The sequence below is a fragment of the Physella acuta genome, unplaced genomic scaffold, assembly GCF_028476545.2.
Source record: "Physella acuta isolate Inbredline_101_S28 unplaced genomic scaffold, ASM2847654v3 ptg000619l, whole genome shotgun sequence".
In the NCBI taxonomy this organism is placed as follows: domain Eukaryota; kingdom Metazoa; phylum Mollusca; class Gastropoda; family Physidae; genus Physella; species Physella acuta.
Genome location: NW_026732138.1, coordinates 118,356 through 138,060, shown reverse-complemented (window position 1 = coordinate 138,060; position 19,705 = coordinate 118,356). Strand labels below are relative to the sequence as shown.

Below are 19,705 nucleotides of genomic sequence, written 5' to 3'. Positions count from 1 at the left end.
ATGGCGCATAACAAGTTGATACGTATATTTAATTGTTTTGGAGGGAATCCCAACACTAAATTTCAGAAAACAAAACCATTAGCAAAAATCGTGTTTATGACCAAGTGTGAGGGTGGGGATTTTTACGAGAGGCCGGACGAATGAGTGCAATAACACACAGTTCAAGTTCAACTATAATTGTTCTTTATTAAAATGATATATATGTTCAAGTTTCTACCTAACTGATCTACACTGTACTATTTACTTCTACTACTGACTGTTCACTATACTACTAACTCCCATGACCAATCCTAACACTAACTGTTCTCTACATTCTACAATCTCACACCTTCTACCTCGCTAGCTAATCATGAACTCCTAACTGTCTACATTCCTCGGCCGTCTCTGACCGCTACCTAATAACTCCTGGCCTATCGCTCTACTGACCCACGCCTCAGTGGTCAGCTGACCGTCCCACGTGACCGGTCAGTCTCTGAATTTTCATTGGTCTACCTCTGACTAACACGCTAAAGCCTATTTCTGCTATCTACCTGGCTTCGACGCAACATTGCGTCATCACATATCTCCCTCCCTTTCTGTAGCTGACAAATTATATTTTTCAGCGTCTGCTACTAATCTAATACATCAACAACTATCTACCTTACTACTGTATTCTATCCCTAACATCAATCATATCAATCAAATACAAAATGGGACAGCACAGTTTACAAAAACATAAAATCTTCTGTCTGTGTTCCTGAAAAAAAAATGTCATTGTTCTAGTTCTTGTGTAAGTATCCTGACGTCTGTGGTGTCTCTGCTTGCTAATGTATGTCTATGTTTCATGGTATGTGTGAATCCAATCATGTGTAACTCAGTTCTGGCTAGGTTGTCGTGTACTGGCCTTGAGCTAATCTTAGTAGAATGTGTAACTGGTTGAACGGGCTCTGAGAGCAGTGTAAGTGTATGTGTTATGTAATTGCTGGCGAGTTTTGATGTAAATTCCCGTGAGGCGGGTGTAGGCGTAACTTTCGTTGGTCAATGTGATGACGCAACAAACTCAACGCTGGTTGAGACGTCCACGTAGAGTGGTTATACGATGAACTGGAGCTGTCTGATGCGGTGGCGAACAATGACGTAACGTTCCGACGCTGGGAACTTGGACGATGGGTCTTCTACCCTTTGTATGTGCCGACGTAGGTGTACGTAGCTGGCGGTCTGTTATTCAACTCCAGTGCGGGGGGCGAAGCGGTGGCGATGCGTCCGCTGTCTTGACCAGGGCAATTCTCTGTTCAGCAGGGCTGTTCGCTGTCCAGGTAATTCAACGTAATCAGGGCTTCAGGTGGCGGCACTCTTTGAAGTGTCTGCTTCATCTCGTCTCATTCTGTGTAGCGCTGGTGGGTCTGAAATTGTATTACGAGACCATGAGCAATGGTTTTACGTGACTATCTTAGTGCCCGCGCAGACAAGTATTCAGACAGAGGTACCTTCCATTAAATAAAAACCTCAATCCCAAATTTATACGTGCTGAACACTTGTCTGGCGGCATAACAACATTGAGAAAATAACATTACAAATATAACATTACAAAAAATGACCAAATACAAAAAAATCAGTACACTCTAATCTAACAACAATCTGTAAAGCCTAATAAACTCAATAGACGTAAACACTACTAGAGCTTAGAAATAGCTTCACAAAAAGAATAGACATGTGAGTGTATATAATAATCGTGCCGTTTCAAATAACATTTGAACACGTAATCATATAGTGGAGCAGCTCTCACTATCTGACTTCTGACAAAAACTGGCTGGCTTGACTTAATGACTGACTTCACTTTTGACTTCAGTAACTTGACTTATTTCACTTTAACTGACTTCAGTAACTTCACTGACTTCAATTTACGACTTATTTCCCATTCACGATTAACTTTACTTCGACGATTTCAACTACTTCCATTTGCCGACTAACTTGACCTAGACGACAGATTTCACTGACTGACTCAAAAGACTTCACTGACTGACTTAAACTTCGACGACTTAAACGTCTTCACTTTGACTTCAAAGACTTTTCCTTGACTTCAACAACTTCAATATGACTTCAAAGACTTCAATATGACTTCAAAGATTCACTTTGACTTCACTATAACTTCGACGATTTCACTTCTTCACTATGACCTCAACGACTTTAATCTAACTTCAAATACTTTTCTTTGACTGCAACATGACTTCAACTACGTCACTATGACCTCAACTATGACTTCAACAACATTGACTGACTTGACTGACTTCGAATAACTTCTTTGACTTCACGCCAATTTCTCGGCGACTTAGATTCACACAACAAAAAACCTCGACTTGACTTCACTATTATGTTCATTATTCAAATCATTCGTGGGGGCGGTCCGGGTCAAATTCTATCCAGGCATTAATATACCACACTAGGACCGATAGGGCGGGGCTCGGTGTGGACAATTGTGTTGCGAACTTTCACATGGTCTATGATTACCATGCTTGTGTTTGTTTAGGTGTGTTGATGGGGTCATCTGGTTTAAGGCTGACCAGGAGTAACCGTACTGTTTGTCTGCTATCAAATTCCTTGTTACATATTCCTTTGATTCATTGTTTACTGATTTCTCTAATCTCAGCAATCTATTACTGACTGTTTCGTTCTGCAGCCCTAAGTTAAGAACATCTGCACCAATCTCGGTAGTCTTTCTAGAATGATCATCAATAACCTCGTTAACTTTTTCTATCAACTTGTCCGTTTTGAAATGCAATTCGTCTACTTTCGTGTCTACTTGTTCTTTGTCCCGAATACTGGGCTGCTTGTTTATTTGTTGCTTGTGGCTCATAAATTCTACATTAAATTGCTTCACTCCTGTAATGTTGCCTAATATCATATCGTATGGTCCGTTTTTGAAAACAACTGCTTCAACTGTTTTACACGCTGAGGGTGTGGCTATGGTGACTATAGCTGTTGGCCAATCATATGTGCTGCCTCTTGAACTGTGAACACGTTGTGTTCTGCCTGTGTATTGATGGTGTTGTACGAATGTGTTACGTACTGCCACTGTGGAGCATAGTGTATCCCTAATAGATGTGGCGTATCTGTTATTGACGTTTGATGTAAATATGTCTGTTCTTCTACTGGCTTCTGTAAACGATGACATGAATGCTATTCTATTAATCTGTCTATATTTTGGTCTGTTGCGTTGTGCATCTTGTTGGCGTCTATCATAATATCGTATTCTGCAATTTATTTGTTTGTGGCCTGTTCTATTACAATAGTAGCATCTGACACTGTAATTGTGTTTTTGTTGACTGTAGTTAATCTGAATGTTGTGATTTGCGCTATTATGTTTTTGGAGTGTATGTGGTGTTTCACTTTTTGAAGTAGGTATTTCGCTTGCTTCACTGAACGTGTCATCTGAATCTGAGTCGTAGGAATAGTAAAATGTTGTTTGGGCTATCTGGTTGTTATTATTAGTATCTAAACTTTGCACCGTTTCTTGTTTGGCTTGGCAAAGTTCTCTCAATTTTTCTCTTTCTTTACGAATTCTTTCTGTTTCTTCTTTAATTCCGGCAATATATGTTTCTGCTTCTCTTTGTTTCTCTGCTAACTCGGCATCTATCTTTGCATCATATTCTTCTTCAGTCAACAAGGAATCTGGATCTCCGGTTACCTTATAATCTACAATTCTATTGATCAAATCTTCCATAGCATCTGGATCATCTAGAGTTTTTGCGTCAAATTCTTTAACAGTTAATAACCAGTCTCGATTTTCTGTTGTCGTGTATTGTCCAAGCCTAATAATCAATTCATCCAGAATATCTGGATCCTCAATAGTTCTTGAATTGCTTTTCACTTTGACTGTATTCTGAACATTTATATCTAGTAACGAGTTATCAATTCTACCTGACTCTTCTAGGCCTGACTTAAGCTCAGTTTTAGTGCCCACTTCGTACAATGGAGGCATTTTTAAGGGTAGTGTGGTTGAAGAAATAGATAAGAAGGAGGCAGAAAAACCGCTGGCACCAAATATCCAGCACAAGTCTAAACCCAAACGTTTAAAAAATTTTTGGAAGGTACTTATCTTTTTGGACATGTTGACTGTTTCCTTGTGTTGTTAATCCAAACTCGCTCCGGTTGAAGAAACCCGCTGTTGTGTTGAGTTGAAGAAAGCTGTACACCAGATGTACTCCGTCATGAGTAGCTGATATACTTTCTTTCCTGTCCTCGACCCGCGCTCCACCAGTTGTGAGGGTGGGGGTTTTTAAGATGCGTAACGAATGAATCCAATAACACACAGTTCAAGTTCAACTATAATTGTTCTTTATTAAAATGATATATATGTTCAAGTTTCTACCTAACTGATCTACACTGTACTATTTACTTCTACTACTGACTGTTCACTATACTACTAACTCCCATGACCAATCCTAACACTAACTGTTCTCTACATTCTACAATCTCACACCTTCTACCTCGCTAGCTAATCATGAACTCCTAACTGTCTACATTCCTCGGCCGTCTCTGACCGCTACCTAATAACTCCTGGCCTATCGCTCTACTGACCCACGCCTCAGTGGTCAGCTGACCGTCCCACGTGACCGGTCAGTCTCTGAATTTTCATTGGTCTACCTCTGACTAACACGCTAAAGCCTATTTCTGCTATCTACCTGGCTTCGACGCAACATTGCGTCATCACACCAAGCCAGGCCAAGTTATCTTCTAAGTATCTTAACATTTTGGAGAACAAAAAAAAAACTATTGAAACCGTAGCACATTAATAATTTTAAAACTTTTTATAAATTTTATAAATAATGACGCATTATTAAATGCAAAGAAAAATACAATATTTTATATGGCGCTTATAAACATTTTTAAAGCACACCCCTCTTTTAAAACATCAAAACCAGGCTTGCATGAGTATTGTTTTGTCTTTTTATTACATTTTGATTAGGACAAATTTTTACTAGTTTTTGTAAATTTTGATGAATTTTTCAGTGTCACTAAGTTCACCGATGTAAATTTTGATGAAATTTTCTCTGTGACTAGTTTTACGGATGTAAATTTCGGTGCAAGCTAGCGACCAATGTGGTGTGAGGTTGTGACCTTTAGTGCACGCGCGAGATTTTTGTCGTGAGTACATGTTAAACTAACCGGAAGAGGTGGATATATCTCAAGCAGGTTTCTGCATGTTCGCATATGGTCAATGGTGCGTGGGTCATTTAAGGACTTCATTAAATGTGTGGATGAGTAGTGTGAGGGAGTGGGGGAGTAGTGTAGGGGTGGGGGAGTAGTGTGGTGGTGGGGGAATAGTGTGAGGGAGTAGTGGGGGTGCGTATTGTGTGGGGGGGGGGAGTAGTAAGGGAGTAGTGGGGATGAGTACTGTGGGGGTATGGGAGAGTAATGGGGGGAGTGGGGAATAGTGGGGGGTGGGGGAGTAGTGTGGAGATGGGAAAGTAGTGTTGGGGCGTGGAAGTAGTTTGGGGGTGGGGGAGTATAGTGGGGGTGGGGGAATAGTGTTATGGAGTAGTGTTAGGGAGTAGTTGGGATGAGTAGTGTCGGGGAGTGAGGGAGTGGGGGAGTAGGGGGGAGTAGTATGGGGGAGTGGGGATGAGTAGTGTGGGGGAGTGTGAGGAGTAGTATGTGTGAGTAGTGTGCGTGAGTGAAGTTGGTCAGTTAACGTGGGTGAGTACGAGATGTCTTTCACTCCGCGGTGAGTGCGAGATTCAGGGATTAAAGTTAATCTCTAGGTCAGCTCGAATGTCACGTACATGTCAGTCACCCACGATGACTTAAGTCAGGTACTTGTCAGTCACACACGATGACCTTAGGTTTAATAGATTGCATAAGCAGATTAAATAGGTCAGACAAGGACAGACGATAGTTTTTAAATGCTTGAGTGCAAACGAACCGGAAACAGATTTTTGACAAACTTTATCTGTGACTGTGAAATTAAGGCCAAGTCTGGAAGGATAAAAATTGTTTGGTTTTCAAATAGTTGATACCTGAGTACAGATATGGTCGATGTAACATTGTGTATAGTGGTGTTGCTGGTGTTGGTGGTGTCGGGCGTTGTTAGTGGTGGTGGTGGAGGTGGTGGTGGAGTTGTTGATGGTTGTGTCAAGTATCTAGTTGTGTTGTTGGAGTGATATGGTGTAGGTGTTGTTGTTGGTGGTGGTGGTTTCATTAGTTGCTGTTGGTGGAGTCAGGTTGTGTTGGTGTTGGTAAAGTGGTAGAGTCATTTGATGTTGTTGACGTCGGATGGTGTTGCGGAGTCAGATAGTTTCGGAAGAGTAAGATTTTGGCGTCAGGTAATGATAGCGGAGTCAGATTATAAAGGAGATAATGAGTCATGTAGCGGAGTCAGGTAATTTCACTGGCGTCAGATAGTGTTACTGGTGATAGATAATGTGTCCGTCTGACCGTAAGATAAATAGGGAAACAAATACAACATGGAGTCAGCGTCATAAGCGAGACGCCACTTCTGTGCTCGACGCTCCCACACTGGGCAGCCCATCTAATTTCGTCGTCAAGGATCCATCCTATAATTGATTGCTACTTAATTACTAATTAACTGATCTCCGGTAATGTCCGATCGATTAGGTACAAGTTTGAGATGTGACGTCACGCTATATACCCAGCGTTTTCACGGGCAGGCTGTTATGGTAGCACTGCTACATGTATGCTACATGTGTGCTACATGTGTGCTACGTGTGCTACCACGGTGTAGGTAGCACTGCTACATGTATGCTACATGTGTGCTACATGTGTGCTACATGTGCTACCGTTGTGTTGGCAGCATTGTTACATGCGAGTTGCTATTTTGTACGTAGCACTGTTACATGTTTGCTACAATTGTGTAGGTACTACTGTATGTATGCTATTATTTTGCAGGTAGCTTTACTACACATGAGTTGCTACTTTGTACGTAGCACTGTTACATATTTGCTACCATATTGATCGTGTAGCCAAGAAAATGTGCTCATGTGTAAAAAAAAAAACATGACGTGACGATGATTGTGTCGGTTTTAAACATAGACAGGAAAAGATCATCTTATCGCGTTATGCAGTGTACACCTTGTATCTGTGGTGTTCTCTATGTCTACCAGACTCACTGCATTCTCTGTGTATATTTCTTTTCGCATAAAGATTGAGTGTTGCAGATTTAAATGCTTAAGTTAACAAATTGTGTTTTTTAGAACGTGGTCTTGGTAGGAGGGAGGTGGGGGGGGGGGGGGGGGGGGGGTCTGAGCTTATATGGTGAGGGAAGTGTGGTGTATACATCGGTTTGATATTCGAGATGTCTTTCACAAATCACCACATAGATCACCACATAGATCACCACATAGATTAGCGCACTGGAGTTAATCTGGTCACCACACAGATCAGTCTATGGTAGGTAAGCTGGCGTACCCATACAATTGTCTACCGTAGATTTAATCTGATCATCTGCTCCGTACGTCTATAAATAGATTTCCGATACCGCAGTATCTGGTTACCGTAAAAAAAAATCAGATTGTTCAATGAAGCGGAACGGGTGTATTGTTGTGGTCCAGATCTCCGACCCCCGGGGCACACTGGCCCACATTGTTCACGTGGTGATTACAGATACGGCGTGCTAGACACGGGGACAGGCGGGGGTCCCAAACACGGGGACAGGCGGGGGTCCCAAACACGGGGACAGGCGGGGGTCCCAAACACGGGGACAGGCGGGGGTCCCAAACACGGGGACAGGCGGGGGTCCCAGACACGGGGACAGGCGGGGGTCCCAAACACGGGGTACTAGACACAGGGACAGGCGGGGGTCCCAAACACGGGGACAGGCGGGGGTCCCAAACACGGGGTGCTAGACACGGGGACAGGCGGGGGTCCCAAACACGGGGACAGGCGGGGGTCCCAAACACGGGGACAGGCGGGGGTCCCAAACACGGGGTGCTAGACACGGGGACAGGCGGGGGTCCCAAACACGGGGACAGGCGGGGGTCCCAAACACGGGGACAGGCGGGGGTCCCAAACACGGGGTGCTAGACACGGGAACAGGCGGGGGTCCCAAACACGGGGACAAGCGGGGCTCCCAAACACGGGGTGCTAGACACGGGGACAGGCGGGGGTCCCAAACACGGGGACAGGCGGGGGTCCCAAACACGGGGTGCTAGACACGGGGACAGGCGGGGGTCCCAAACACGGGGACAGGCGGGGGTCCTAGACACGGAAACAGGCGGGGGTCTCAGGCACGGGCTGCTAGACACGGGGACAGGCGGGGGTCCCAGGTACATGGTCCTAGACACATGGACAGGCGGGGCCCAGACCCCTCTTTACCCCGTGTTCTTTAATTACGGCGCTGATTGCCAATCAATAACCTTTGATTGTAGCGCCGTGCCGTTGTAGCCTTGTTGTTGTACTTGGTGGCACTACAGGCCACGCCAGGGAGATATGTCAATTGTTATCCTTCTTTTTTCGGATAGTAAAAACACTAATTGGATATTTTCAAAGCTGTGTCTATTTCCTTAATAAGCATAATATTATAACGTTGTCTTACTGATACTTTAAACAGAATGTTAATTTGGCTTCAATATCCAATCTAAATATCAATGTTATTTGGAGGTAAGTTGATTTTATTTATACACAACTTTATAGTTCACGCATTAGGTAATATTATTTAATACATTTTGACTACATTTTTACAACAGAGGAAACTAAAGTAACATTTACAGATACGACTGACATTCGACCAGGTGAAGTAGATTTTACCTGTTTATAAGGTCAGTTTTATACCCAGACACTGTTACACGCCAGGTACTCATTAGTGCTGGGTGAACTCAGGGAACCAAACTATAGACTATAGGCTAACAATGTGTGCACTCTACCAGCTGGACCTCACCATGCCGTTTAATTTTACAAGTAACATCATAATAAACACGACAATAGTTTACATGAACGTGAAAATTTACTTCAATGAAGTTACGAGATACATATAGACTTCGAATTAATCGGCAAGCAATAAAAAAAAACTAGTCATTATAATCGATTAAATATCTACGCATGATTCGCTCCAATCAATACCGAAACGATTGATTAAAGCATGAACGCTTGTACACTTGACAAGAGCCGATCAGTAATGTCTGATTTTTTTAATTGAGCTTCTACGACTTAATGGTGTTGTACATCGCTGGTTTGATAGACTGGTGTTCTAGGTGGTCTAGGGGTCCGTGCTATTGTAACGTCAACATAGCACGAACCACAAGCACACATTGTGTTGTGCTGATGACTCGTTGTGTTATCGGTCTTGTTGTGGTAGCGGTGGTGAGGTGAGTGAATTTATCTTACGAAAATTAATATGTTAATTTTCGTAATTAGAATTAAAATATTCTTTAAGTAAATAGGATATAAGTATGTTTATATAAAAGATATATAATCGTTTTCTTTGTATTTCAATGAGCGTCTTGGTTTAATGTTTGAATGCGATAGAACTTAATACAAAATGTTTGATTTATTTAAATTCGCATTCAGAATAGACAGGATTATGTCAGATGTTTACGAGTAAAACACACGGAACAGATTATAGACATTGCGTTGATCGTTACAGGATTATGTCAAGTTATTACAAGTAAAACACGCAGAACAAAATATAGATATTTAAGTTGAGAATTTTAGTTGGTTGTTAATCAAGAGATAACTTGATGATTGCATTAGACGTTTTTTTTACTCTAATCGTTTCAAGTAACCTTAATGCTAATTAAAATAGTGGAACTTTAAATTTTCCCGGGGTTGGGGAAATTAGTAAAAATATATATTTTTTATTTAAATTATTTTTTTTGGGGGGGGGGGGGGGGGTAGGCGTGTTTCTGGTAGGGGTAAATACAGTCCTCCCCCCCCCCCCAAGAGATGCATTAAAGAAACTATGAGCAGTTCTAAAATTCTAGCTAGTTTGGTGTCGCCCCCCCCCCCCTTCAATCTTGGACTGTGTCATTGTGTGCTTACAAAATTGTATAGCTTTAAAGGGATCTTGAATTAACTTGATAGTTTCTCACATACGTTGCCAATTTTTTATTTTGGTGTCACCCCCCCCCCCATACAATCTATGACGGTGTTATTGTGTGCTTACAAAGTTGGATTGCTTTAAGGGGATCTTGAATTAACTTGATAGAGTTTCTCACATACGTTGCCAATTTTTTTATTTTGGTGTCATCTCCTCCCACCCCCCACCCCCCGACTCCTGGGTGTGTCCACACCATCGACTTGTTACACCACTGCCACACCATCTGTTGCCTCTGTTGAGTACAGTATTGCTTCTATGTTAATAAATATTAAACTGCCACACTGGACGAACCTCTCAACCCCTCCACCCCCCCCCCCCCCACCCACACACACCCCATCCCATTATTCAGAGCTATGGTGAATACCTCCCCTTCAGTGATCCTACAATAAACAGGACATCGAAAAACACTCGGCAATCAGACGGCTCTCATCCATAAACACGGCTGATAAATAATTTAAAGTGGTTCTCTCTCAACAATGTCGCTGGGATTCTCAGTGGAACTGTTGGCGAGATTAGCGTCGCATCGCCTAATCCAATAACTTGGTCTAATCCAGTTGTGTACATGACTGGGTCTAATCCAGATGTGTACATGACTGGGTCTAATCCAGTTGTGTACATGACTGGGTCTAATCCAGTTGTGTACATGACTTGGTCTAATCCAGTTGTGTACATGACTTGATCTAATCCAGTTATGTACATGACTCGGTCTAATCTAGTTGTGTACATGACTCGGTCTAATCTAGTTGTGTACATGACTCGGTCTAATCCACTTGTGTACATGAATCGGTCTAATCCAGTTGTGTACATGACTTGATCTAATCCAGTTGTGTACATGACTCGGTCTAATCCAGTTGTGTACATGACTGGGTCTAATCCAGGTGTGTACATGACTGGGGCTAATCCAGATGTGTACATGACTGGGGCTAATCCAGTTGTGTATATGACTGGGGCTAATCCAGTTGTGTACAAGACTGGGTCTAATCTAGTTGTGTACATGACTTGATCTAATCCAGTTGTGTACATGACTCGGTCTAATCTAGTTGTGTACATGACTCGGTCTAATCTAGTTGTGTACATGACTCGGTCTAATCCACTTGTGTACATGAATCGGTCTAATCCAGTTGTGTACATGACTTGATCTAATCCAGTTGTGTACATGACTCGGTCTAATCCAGTTGTGTACATGACTGGGTCTAATCCAGGTGTGTACATGACTGGGGCTAATCCAGATGTGTACATGACTGGGGCTAATCCAGTTGTGTATATGACTGGGGCTAATCCAGTTGTGTACAAGACTGGGTCTAATCTAGTTGTGTACATGACTGGGTCTAATCAAGTTGTGTACATGACTGTGTCTAATCCAGTTGTGTACATGACTGGGTCTAATCCAGTTGTGTACATGACTGGGTCTAATCCAGTTGTGTACATGACTGGGTCTAATCCAGTTGTGTACATGACTTTGTCTAATCTATTTGTGTACATGACTGAGTCTAATCCAATTGTGTACATGACTGTGTCTAATCCAGTTGTGTTTGCATGAAGACCATAAAGCGGAAAAAAGTAAGAGCATGGAGAAGAGACAGAGGCGGGTCTTTACAAACTGAAACCTTGAAAATGTGGAGTTCCATCACAGACTGTAATATTATTAAATTAGTATACTCTACTTCTAGAGTTACATGTATATATATATATATATATATATATATATATATATATATATATATATATATATATATATATATATATATATATATATATGCGTGTGTGTTGTGTGTATGTGAGTGTGTGTGTGTGTGTTTCTGGCAATGTATAAGACATTCTATAGAACACCTTAGCAATCTATACGATCCTTGAAATGTCTACATTATCCTATATTTTTCCTAGGGATGACATAAAATGACTTGTCATTATAGAGTGGCAAGAACTGCTCAGGTTAAGTGTGAAATGCGCATTATGGAAAAGTATTACTCTATCCCTAACTCTAACCCTAATTCTACACTCTTCTCTATGCCTATTAGTGATTTAGGTCTTCTATAGAATGACGAGAAAATGTTTGTAATTGGAAGTATTTCGTACTCTGGTGACCCTTTTCGGCAATGTATACATTGCCTAGGTATTCTATAGAATGCCGATTTTTATATATTGCCGGTGACGTATAAACTTTTAACAATTTTAGTTATTTTATAAGTTTAGGCACATTGCAATTTTGAAAAAAAGTTAGAGCTGTTTAACGTTGAATATTAATTTGTTTTTTGTTTTTTTTTAAGAAAATTATTTTTTAAAAAAATCCTTAACCCAGTGGAGGCAACTTATAACTATTATTAAAAAACAGATACCAATAGATAAAATCAACCACAATAAAAAAATGTAAAAATAAAAATAGTAATAATTAATACATCGGTATTATAATTTAATTTGATTATTTTTTATTCAGTAGTTTTTAGAATTAAATTTTATAATTTGAGTATAGTTTAAATCTAAAACCGGTAGCTTTATCAAATACCTAATTTTAATAAATTGTGAAGGTACTTCATTTAGATTTAATTAATGTAACTGACTGATGTAAAAACAGTTGATTAAAAATCTAGTGAAATCTACCCCTTCCTCTCTCCCCCTCTATCCACTTTACCCCCAGACATGATAACCCCACAATCCCTTAAACCAGGGGTCGGCAACCTGCGGCTCGCGAGCCGCAAGCGGCTCTTTTGGTGTCCAGTTGCGGCTCTTCAGCTCCATGCACAAATATTAATAATTATTTTATTTTCAAAACTCATAAAAATATTAGTCTGCAACATTCGGTAATAAACGATATAACATAAGATATAAACAATAAACATTTACTATTATATTCGAATATTTAGTTACTCCCTATCTCAATGTACTTCCTATTACATTGGTCATTCCGAATTTAAACATTCAACTTCATAGTGAATATCACAAAGAAACTAAACCAGCTAAGTGTAAAACTGAAAGGAAAATCCAGCCTATAAATTGCTTGAAGAAGTGGTTTGTTTCGAAAATACTTCTTTGTTGAATACATGGTGAGCGGTAAATTACTTAATTACGAAAAAATCTGTAAAAATATCGTTATAAAACCAATGCTACTACTCAATCACTTCTGCATTAGTATAAACAAAATGACGTATGTTTTCACTGAGAGATTTGAGCTATTCAAAACAAATGCAAGTACTCTGACGTTCATAGTAGATCCTTTCAACACAAATCAACACAAATCCAAATGAGATTATTTCATATAATCAAAGCCATTTATTCTAAATTATATATATATATATATAGTATGATATATGTTTAGGATTATATATATAGTATGATATATGTTTAGGATTATATATATATATATATATATATATATATATATATATATATATATATATATATATATATATATATATATATATATAAAATCCTAAACAAATATACTATTGACATAAAAATGTTAGTGGCTCTTTAAAAACCGGGTGATGTTGTAAATTGTAACTTTTGGCTCTTTCGGCTCAAAAGGTTGCCGACCCCTGCCTTAAACTGTTCCAACGACCCCACCACCCACCGCAACATCAATATCCTGAACTTATTTAAAGTTCTAAATCTTGTCTCTTTCCCCTTATCTTTCACACTGCAACCTTTTGAAAACTCAATGCGACCACTACAACACCCTTTCAACTAGTCAACTTAAGTTGTTTCCCTACATAGAAAATGCTTCACTGTCCCATTGACCCTCTGAAAAATTTCCTTTCCTCTCCCCACCCAGACTTCTGACACTTTCATTTGACCTTCACCCCTTTTACTGTCATCCTTTGCAATTTTTTTTATAATCAAATACATGACATGTAAATATTCATTATGTACATTTGCAAAACCTTTCGTTTTCATTTGGTGTTCAAAATTATGTTAAAAAATTTGATGTTGATGTACTTGTTTTAATTGCAAATAAAAGTATTTAAAAAAAAAAAAAAAAAAAAAAAAAAAAAATTAAATTAAAAATCTAGTGACAATTTAAGCGCAATTTCCTTATTTTTGTACCCTATTAATTTATTTATAATTTATATGAGAGTGATAGGGAGTTTCAACTACAAGGTTTTGTTTCGCTAGGCCTAATCATTTTTTCACATTTTTTAAAAACATTAGTTATATGACTAAAAACCATTGCGCGCCTACTGAACGTGATGGCGCAGCCATTGAACGTGATGGCGCAGCTATTGAACGTGATGACGCGTGTGGTGTGGTTGGATAAACATGCCTACTAATTCGGTCCAAATTGCTATATACTACTGTAGTGTATTATGTATAATGTAACTTTAAAAAATTGTTTGTGACCGAACGAAAGAATATTTTTGAAAACTTTCTTCTGCAATATTGTTCTAAATTATTGCAGGAATCGATTGGTAAATGTTTCAAGTCGCTACGTGGTCTGGTTGCCGAGATATAGCCAAAAACTGCATTTTTTCGAGGTTTTTTGGCTTTTCCGTGAAATCCAGGAAGGAATTCCGGAATTTTTTTGGCCCACTATCATCCTCGTAAATTTGCTTTTGGAACTAGTCCTCGATATTGCTTCGTTGAGGAGGAGATACGACTTAAAGCTGCGAACACACATCCATTCATACATCCAGAAATGACGAGTTAATAAACGCAATTCTCCAGAATGGAAATTGCGCTAAAAATTGTTTTATTATCCCTCACCTTATCAATTGTATGTAAATTTTGTTGCTGTAAATCCTTGATTGTTTCTACAGGCTAATGCAGGGGTTGGCAACGTGCGGCTCTTTTGATGTCGAGATGTGGCTCTTCAGCTCCATACACAAATATTAATAATTGTTTTATTTTATTTTCAAAACTCATAAAAATATTGTTCTGCAACATTCGGTAATGAACGATAAAATAAAAAACATAAACAATAAGCAATCGCTATTCTATTAGAATATTTAGTTACACCATATTTCAATGTACTTCCTATTAACTTGTCTATCCCAAATTGCAACATTCAACTTCATGGTGGAGATTACAAAGAAAATAACGAGCTAAATGTAAAACTGCAAGGAAAGGAAAACCCAGCCTATACCTTGCTTGAAGAAGAGGATTGTTTCGAAAAAAAAATTACTTCATTTTGTTGAAGACCCGGAGAGCGGTAAATTACTTTATTTCGAAAAATTTGAAAAAAATATCACGATAAACCAAAGCTACTATTAACATGAATCACTTCAGCATTGCTATAAACAAAATGAAGGATGAGTTCACTGAGAGATTTGAGCAATTCAAAAGAAATGCAAACACTCTGACGTTCATAGCCATAGTACATTCTCTCAACACAAAAACAAATGAGATTAACTTTGAGCTATTTGGAATTGATGCTGGTTCGCTTGAAATTAAACTGCTAGATTTGAAAACCAAACATTTGTGGAGCGGTAAGTTCACAAATCTCAAGAGCAAGTTAGATGATTTGGAGGTCCAGTAAAACATGCACGTTTCACTGTACAACTGGACATTTCAACAAAAAGTTGAGGCCATACTATGTGACGCATGGAATAGTCTTGCAGGATGCTATAGTAAGGTGAAGAATTTGGCATTTGGAGTGCTGACGATCTTCGGTTCAACATATTCATGCGAGCAAGCGTTTTCTTGCATGAATTTATATAATACAAAGTATATAAGCCATCTAACAAATAAAAATCTAGAGGCATTTTTGAAACTGAAAACAAGTTATTAGCCAGATTTAAACAAACTTTCAAAAGGCATGCAAGGCGAAACTGTTGTAGATATTTTTCAATAATTAGAGTCATATAGGGGCCTACTTCGATTACTGATTTTATTATTCAAGCAGAGCTAGACGAAACACTTTAATACTTCTTTTCTGCGGAACATGTGTGCATGTATTTGAATAAATATTATTTCAAATTTAAAGATATATATATATATATATATATATATATATATATATATATATATATATATATATATATATATATAATCCTAATCAAATATCGTAGAATTGAAAGAAAAATGTTAGTGGCTCTTTAAAAACTGGGATATTTGGTAAATTGTAACTTTTGGCTGTTCCTTCCCAAAAGGTCGCCGACCCCTGGGCTAATGCATACACACATATATTTATTGTATTTTTTAAAATTGTAAATAAAAGTTTTTTTTTAAATTAGAAAAACAAACAAATGTTTTAATACAAACCTGTTGGGGGAGTGCTGTTTGAAGTGAATAATGTTTGATTGGATGTGTCTCATTGTACTCTACATAGCATTCAGGCTGATTATAATATTCTTTTCTTAAATCCCAACTTTATTTCAGTCCATCCTACCCCCTAAACCCACCCAACAAAAAAAATACTCATAATTTTTTTTCTTCACATTGCATTTTCGGGTTTATAAATAAAATTGTAATTAGAAGTTTTTGTATTATGTATACGCAAACAACCTTAAATGAATAAAAGTACATATCAGAAAGAAATATTACTATTGTAAATATGTATCAGTCCTCACAAGCCGATGAAAACTGTATTGCAGTTTTCATCATCGACTTATGTCTTATGAGAACTGATAAATATTTACAATAGCACAACCTAACTAATAAATAATTTGAAATCTTTTGTTTTTTCAGTTGACCCCGTCCAGTTGACAAGAAAGTGAAGTTGAGAATGTTCAAGTTTCAATGTTTCAAAATGTGTAGTTTTAAATATATAAATTTTCCGCCATCTTGAAAAAAAAACCGGAAAATTTAAATTGTTGATTGTGATAAATTAAAGCCTCCGACATTTTTTTCAAATACAAATATACAAACATACAAACAACTGTCCAAAATGGCACAAGCTCAGGATTTGAGAAAATCTGGCACAGTGTCGGTTCCAGAGGCATGGGACGATGAGGTGGACACGTCCACCACACGGAACATCGACATGAAGCAACACCTGAGCGTCAAACACGCCCTCCCCAAGACCAGACTGACCAACACCATCTTGTACGAGAACTCCAGCCACGACAGGCACCTGGCTTTACAGGTAAGTAACACCTGGACGTGACGGTAAATCAGACCTGGACATGACAGTAAGTCACACCTGGTCGGCACCTGGACATGACAGTAAGTCACACCTGGTCGGCACCTGGACATGACAGTAAGTCACACCTGGTCGTCACCTGGACATGACAGTAAGTCACACCTGGACATGACAGTAAGTCACACCTGGTCAGCACCTGGACATGACAGTAAGTCACACCTGGTCAGCACCTGGACATGACAGTGTCACACCTGGTCGGCATCTGGACCTGACAGTAAGTCACACCTGGTCGCCACCTGGACATGACAGTGTCACACCTGGTCGCCACCTGAACATGACAGTAAGTCGCACCTAGTCAGCACCTTGACATGACAGTGTCACACCTGGTCGCCACCTGGACATGACAGTACGTCACACCTAGTCACACCTAGACGTGACAGTAAATCACATAGCTTATCCTGACTCATACACCAAACAATTGTTTTAATGTTTTAACCACCTCCCCCCCCCCCCCACCTCCCCCCCCCCCCCCCCAGCTGGCGTCCATTGAGCGGCGCAAGGAAAGGACCATGTTCTCCCTGGACATGAGCCGGCGGACGTTCGTCAAGGAGCAGGAGAAAAAACGCCGGCAGTGGATGCGTGAGGACGAGATGAGGCTGTCCGGCCTGAACCTGCCGGTCCTGCCGCCGGCCGTCGTCGAGAGATGTCCCAGTGTCCAGATTTTGTGTCACTGCCGGTTTAACAATGTTAGTTTTGTGATTTTTCTTTGTTATCTCCCTTGGTCTCACATATTCACTCCCCTTGTACGATGAATTTATTTTTTTTTACTTTAAATCTTGTTTTAGATCTGGTATAATTAATCTTAATTATTTATCTAAATATATTATCCCTAGATTTAACATCATGGTTGAGTGTTAGAGCATACGCCTGCTGACCCGAAAGTCTATAGTTTTGTTTCCAAATAAAGTGTACCGAAAGAAAATTAAAGTTGGTCATCCTATAATATAAGTCATCTGCCTGAACTTTCGAAAGCGGGACTTTCGGGTTAGCAAGGTGCCAACTACCTAGGTCAGAGGCGTAGCGAGGGAGGGGGGGGGGCACATGTCCCCGGGCGCCGACCTTAGGGGCGCCAAAATAGGTTAGAAAAACGAATTGAAAGTTTGAGGGGGGGGGGGTGCAAATCGAAAGTTTGAGGGGGGTGCACATCGAAAGTTTGAGGGGGGTGGGGTGCAAATCGAAAGTTTGTCTCCGGGAAGGGTCGCTACGCCTCTGACCTAGGTCATATCTGAGAAGTACATATACCCACCCACACACTCCCCCCACCCACACGAGGATGTTCCGCTACAGATAAAAAGCCCTGTCCCAATAACGTAGCCCTAATATGAGCAAGTGTTTTCATTTTTCCCCCAGGCCAAGTCCGGCAACAGCCCACGAAGGCAACCCATTCTCCCGATGCTGAAGATCAGAAAAGAGCGGACCGATATCGTCCTACACCGGAACAAGACGTTCATCACGCACCTGCCGACCTTCGTGACCGTGGACCGCCAGATCGAGGCTGTGTTTGACCTGTATCGAGGCAAGACCTACCTGGACCGGGACTTCCCCAGCCATGACGTCAGGTTTAGACGTCTGCTAGAGGGGCAGGAGAAGCGGAAACAGCAGAAAGAAAATTTGTGGCGCAGTTTGTTGTGATGTTCTGTGGAGTGGCGCGTCTTGATTTATATAAAAAACAACTGGTACAAAAAAAGTTTGTCCAAAGACCAACAAAATATAGTGTGAATAAATGTACAAATTGTAAAGTACATTTCAAAATAAATTGTTTTTCTTCGTCTCAAAATGTTTTACTTTAAATTTTGTAAACTTCCATACATAGATCTCAGATTTCTGTGCTATTGTTTATATCTGAGAGGTTGTCCACGTATTGTATAGCAAGAAGGTCCTAGGTTGGTTGTTTATAATTGTTATATGCTGTGGTTGTAGGCTATAGATCATTGTTGTGTAACACAGCCTTTGCTTTTCACTTTCCTGTTTTGTTCAAACATTAAACATAACTTTAAACCTGCTTAAAAAAACAGACATCTCATTCATGAACATAAGAAGAAATAAAAACACAACAAAGATAGTTCGGAATGTATTTGTCTCCTTACATTGATCAATACAGTTACAAGCTCGCCAGAACAATCTTTGAAATTCTTGCAACACTTTTAAAAAGTAAATATAAGCTGATGCTACATGACTGAATCTATATTACATGAAGCTTTTCATTACGATATAGGACTAGAAAATAACAAGTAGAAAATGAACCTTCAACAGATGAAAAATATTTCAGACCAGACTAGAAACAATCAACAAGATTGACTGGATTATAAGGAAAAATAAAAATCTCATGGGATTCTTGAAGGCAATAAAACAACATCTGAACAAGCAGATAAACAAAATGTACATCCTTACCAGCATTTATACATGCACTGGAAGATCATTATATTCCAACAAATGCAATACAAGTTTTAAAATACATTCTATATCTAATAATATGATAGTTTTTTTAGAAAATCATATTAATAGTTGATCTCTCTAAAAAATATAAGATTTTTCTAAAGGCAATAAAAGAATAATTTTTTAAAAAAGTATAAATAACTTTTCATTGAGTAGTTTCCCCT

General features: G+C 39.5%; 1 protein-coding gene across 2 annotated transcripts; it reads left to right on the top strand.

Annotated features, from left to right (window-relative positions):
- The first annotated feature begins 8,404 nt into the window (after positions 1–8,404).
- LOC131947982 (uncharacterized) lies at positions 8,405–18,859 on the top strand. Of its 2 annotated transcripts, none has more exons than XM_059309420.1 (4): positions 8,405–8,595; positions 16,652–17,048; positions 17,582–17,791; positions 18,456–18,859. In XM_059309420.1, exons 2-4 carry the CDS (start codon positions 16,851–16,853, stop codon positions 18,735–18,737), a joined length of 690 nt encoding a protein of 229 aa, XP_059165403.1. In that variant the 5' UTR covers positions 8,405–8,595; positions 16,652–16,850; the 3' UTR covers positions 18,738–18,859. The 2 variants fall into 2 exon arrangements, with proteins under 2 accessions (XP_059165403.1, XP_059165402.1); XM_059309419.1 differs by lacking the exon at positions 8,405–8,595 and adding an exon at positions 9,180–9,299.
- The last annotated feature ends 846 nt before the right edge of the window (positions 18,860–19,705 follow it).

Bases quoted from the DNA above. Each gene is read 5' to 3' on its own strand.
- LOC131947982 (XM_059309420.1), top strand. From the start codon at position 16,851: ATGGCACAAGCTCAGGATTTGAGAAAATCTGGCACAGTGTCGGTTCCA. The intron at 17,049-17,581 runs GTAAGTAACACC...CCCCCCCCCCAG, and splicing joins ACAGGCACCTGGCTTTACAG to CTGGCGTCCATTGAGCGGCG. The intron at 17,792-18,455 runs GTTAGTTTTGTG...TTTTTCCCCCAG, and splicing joins GTCACTGCCGGTTTAACAAT to GCCAAGTCCGGCAACAGCCC.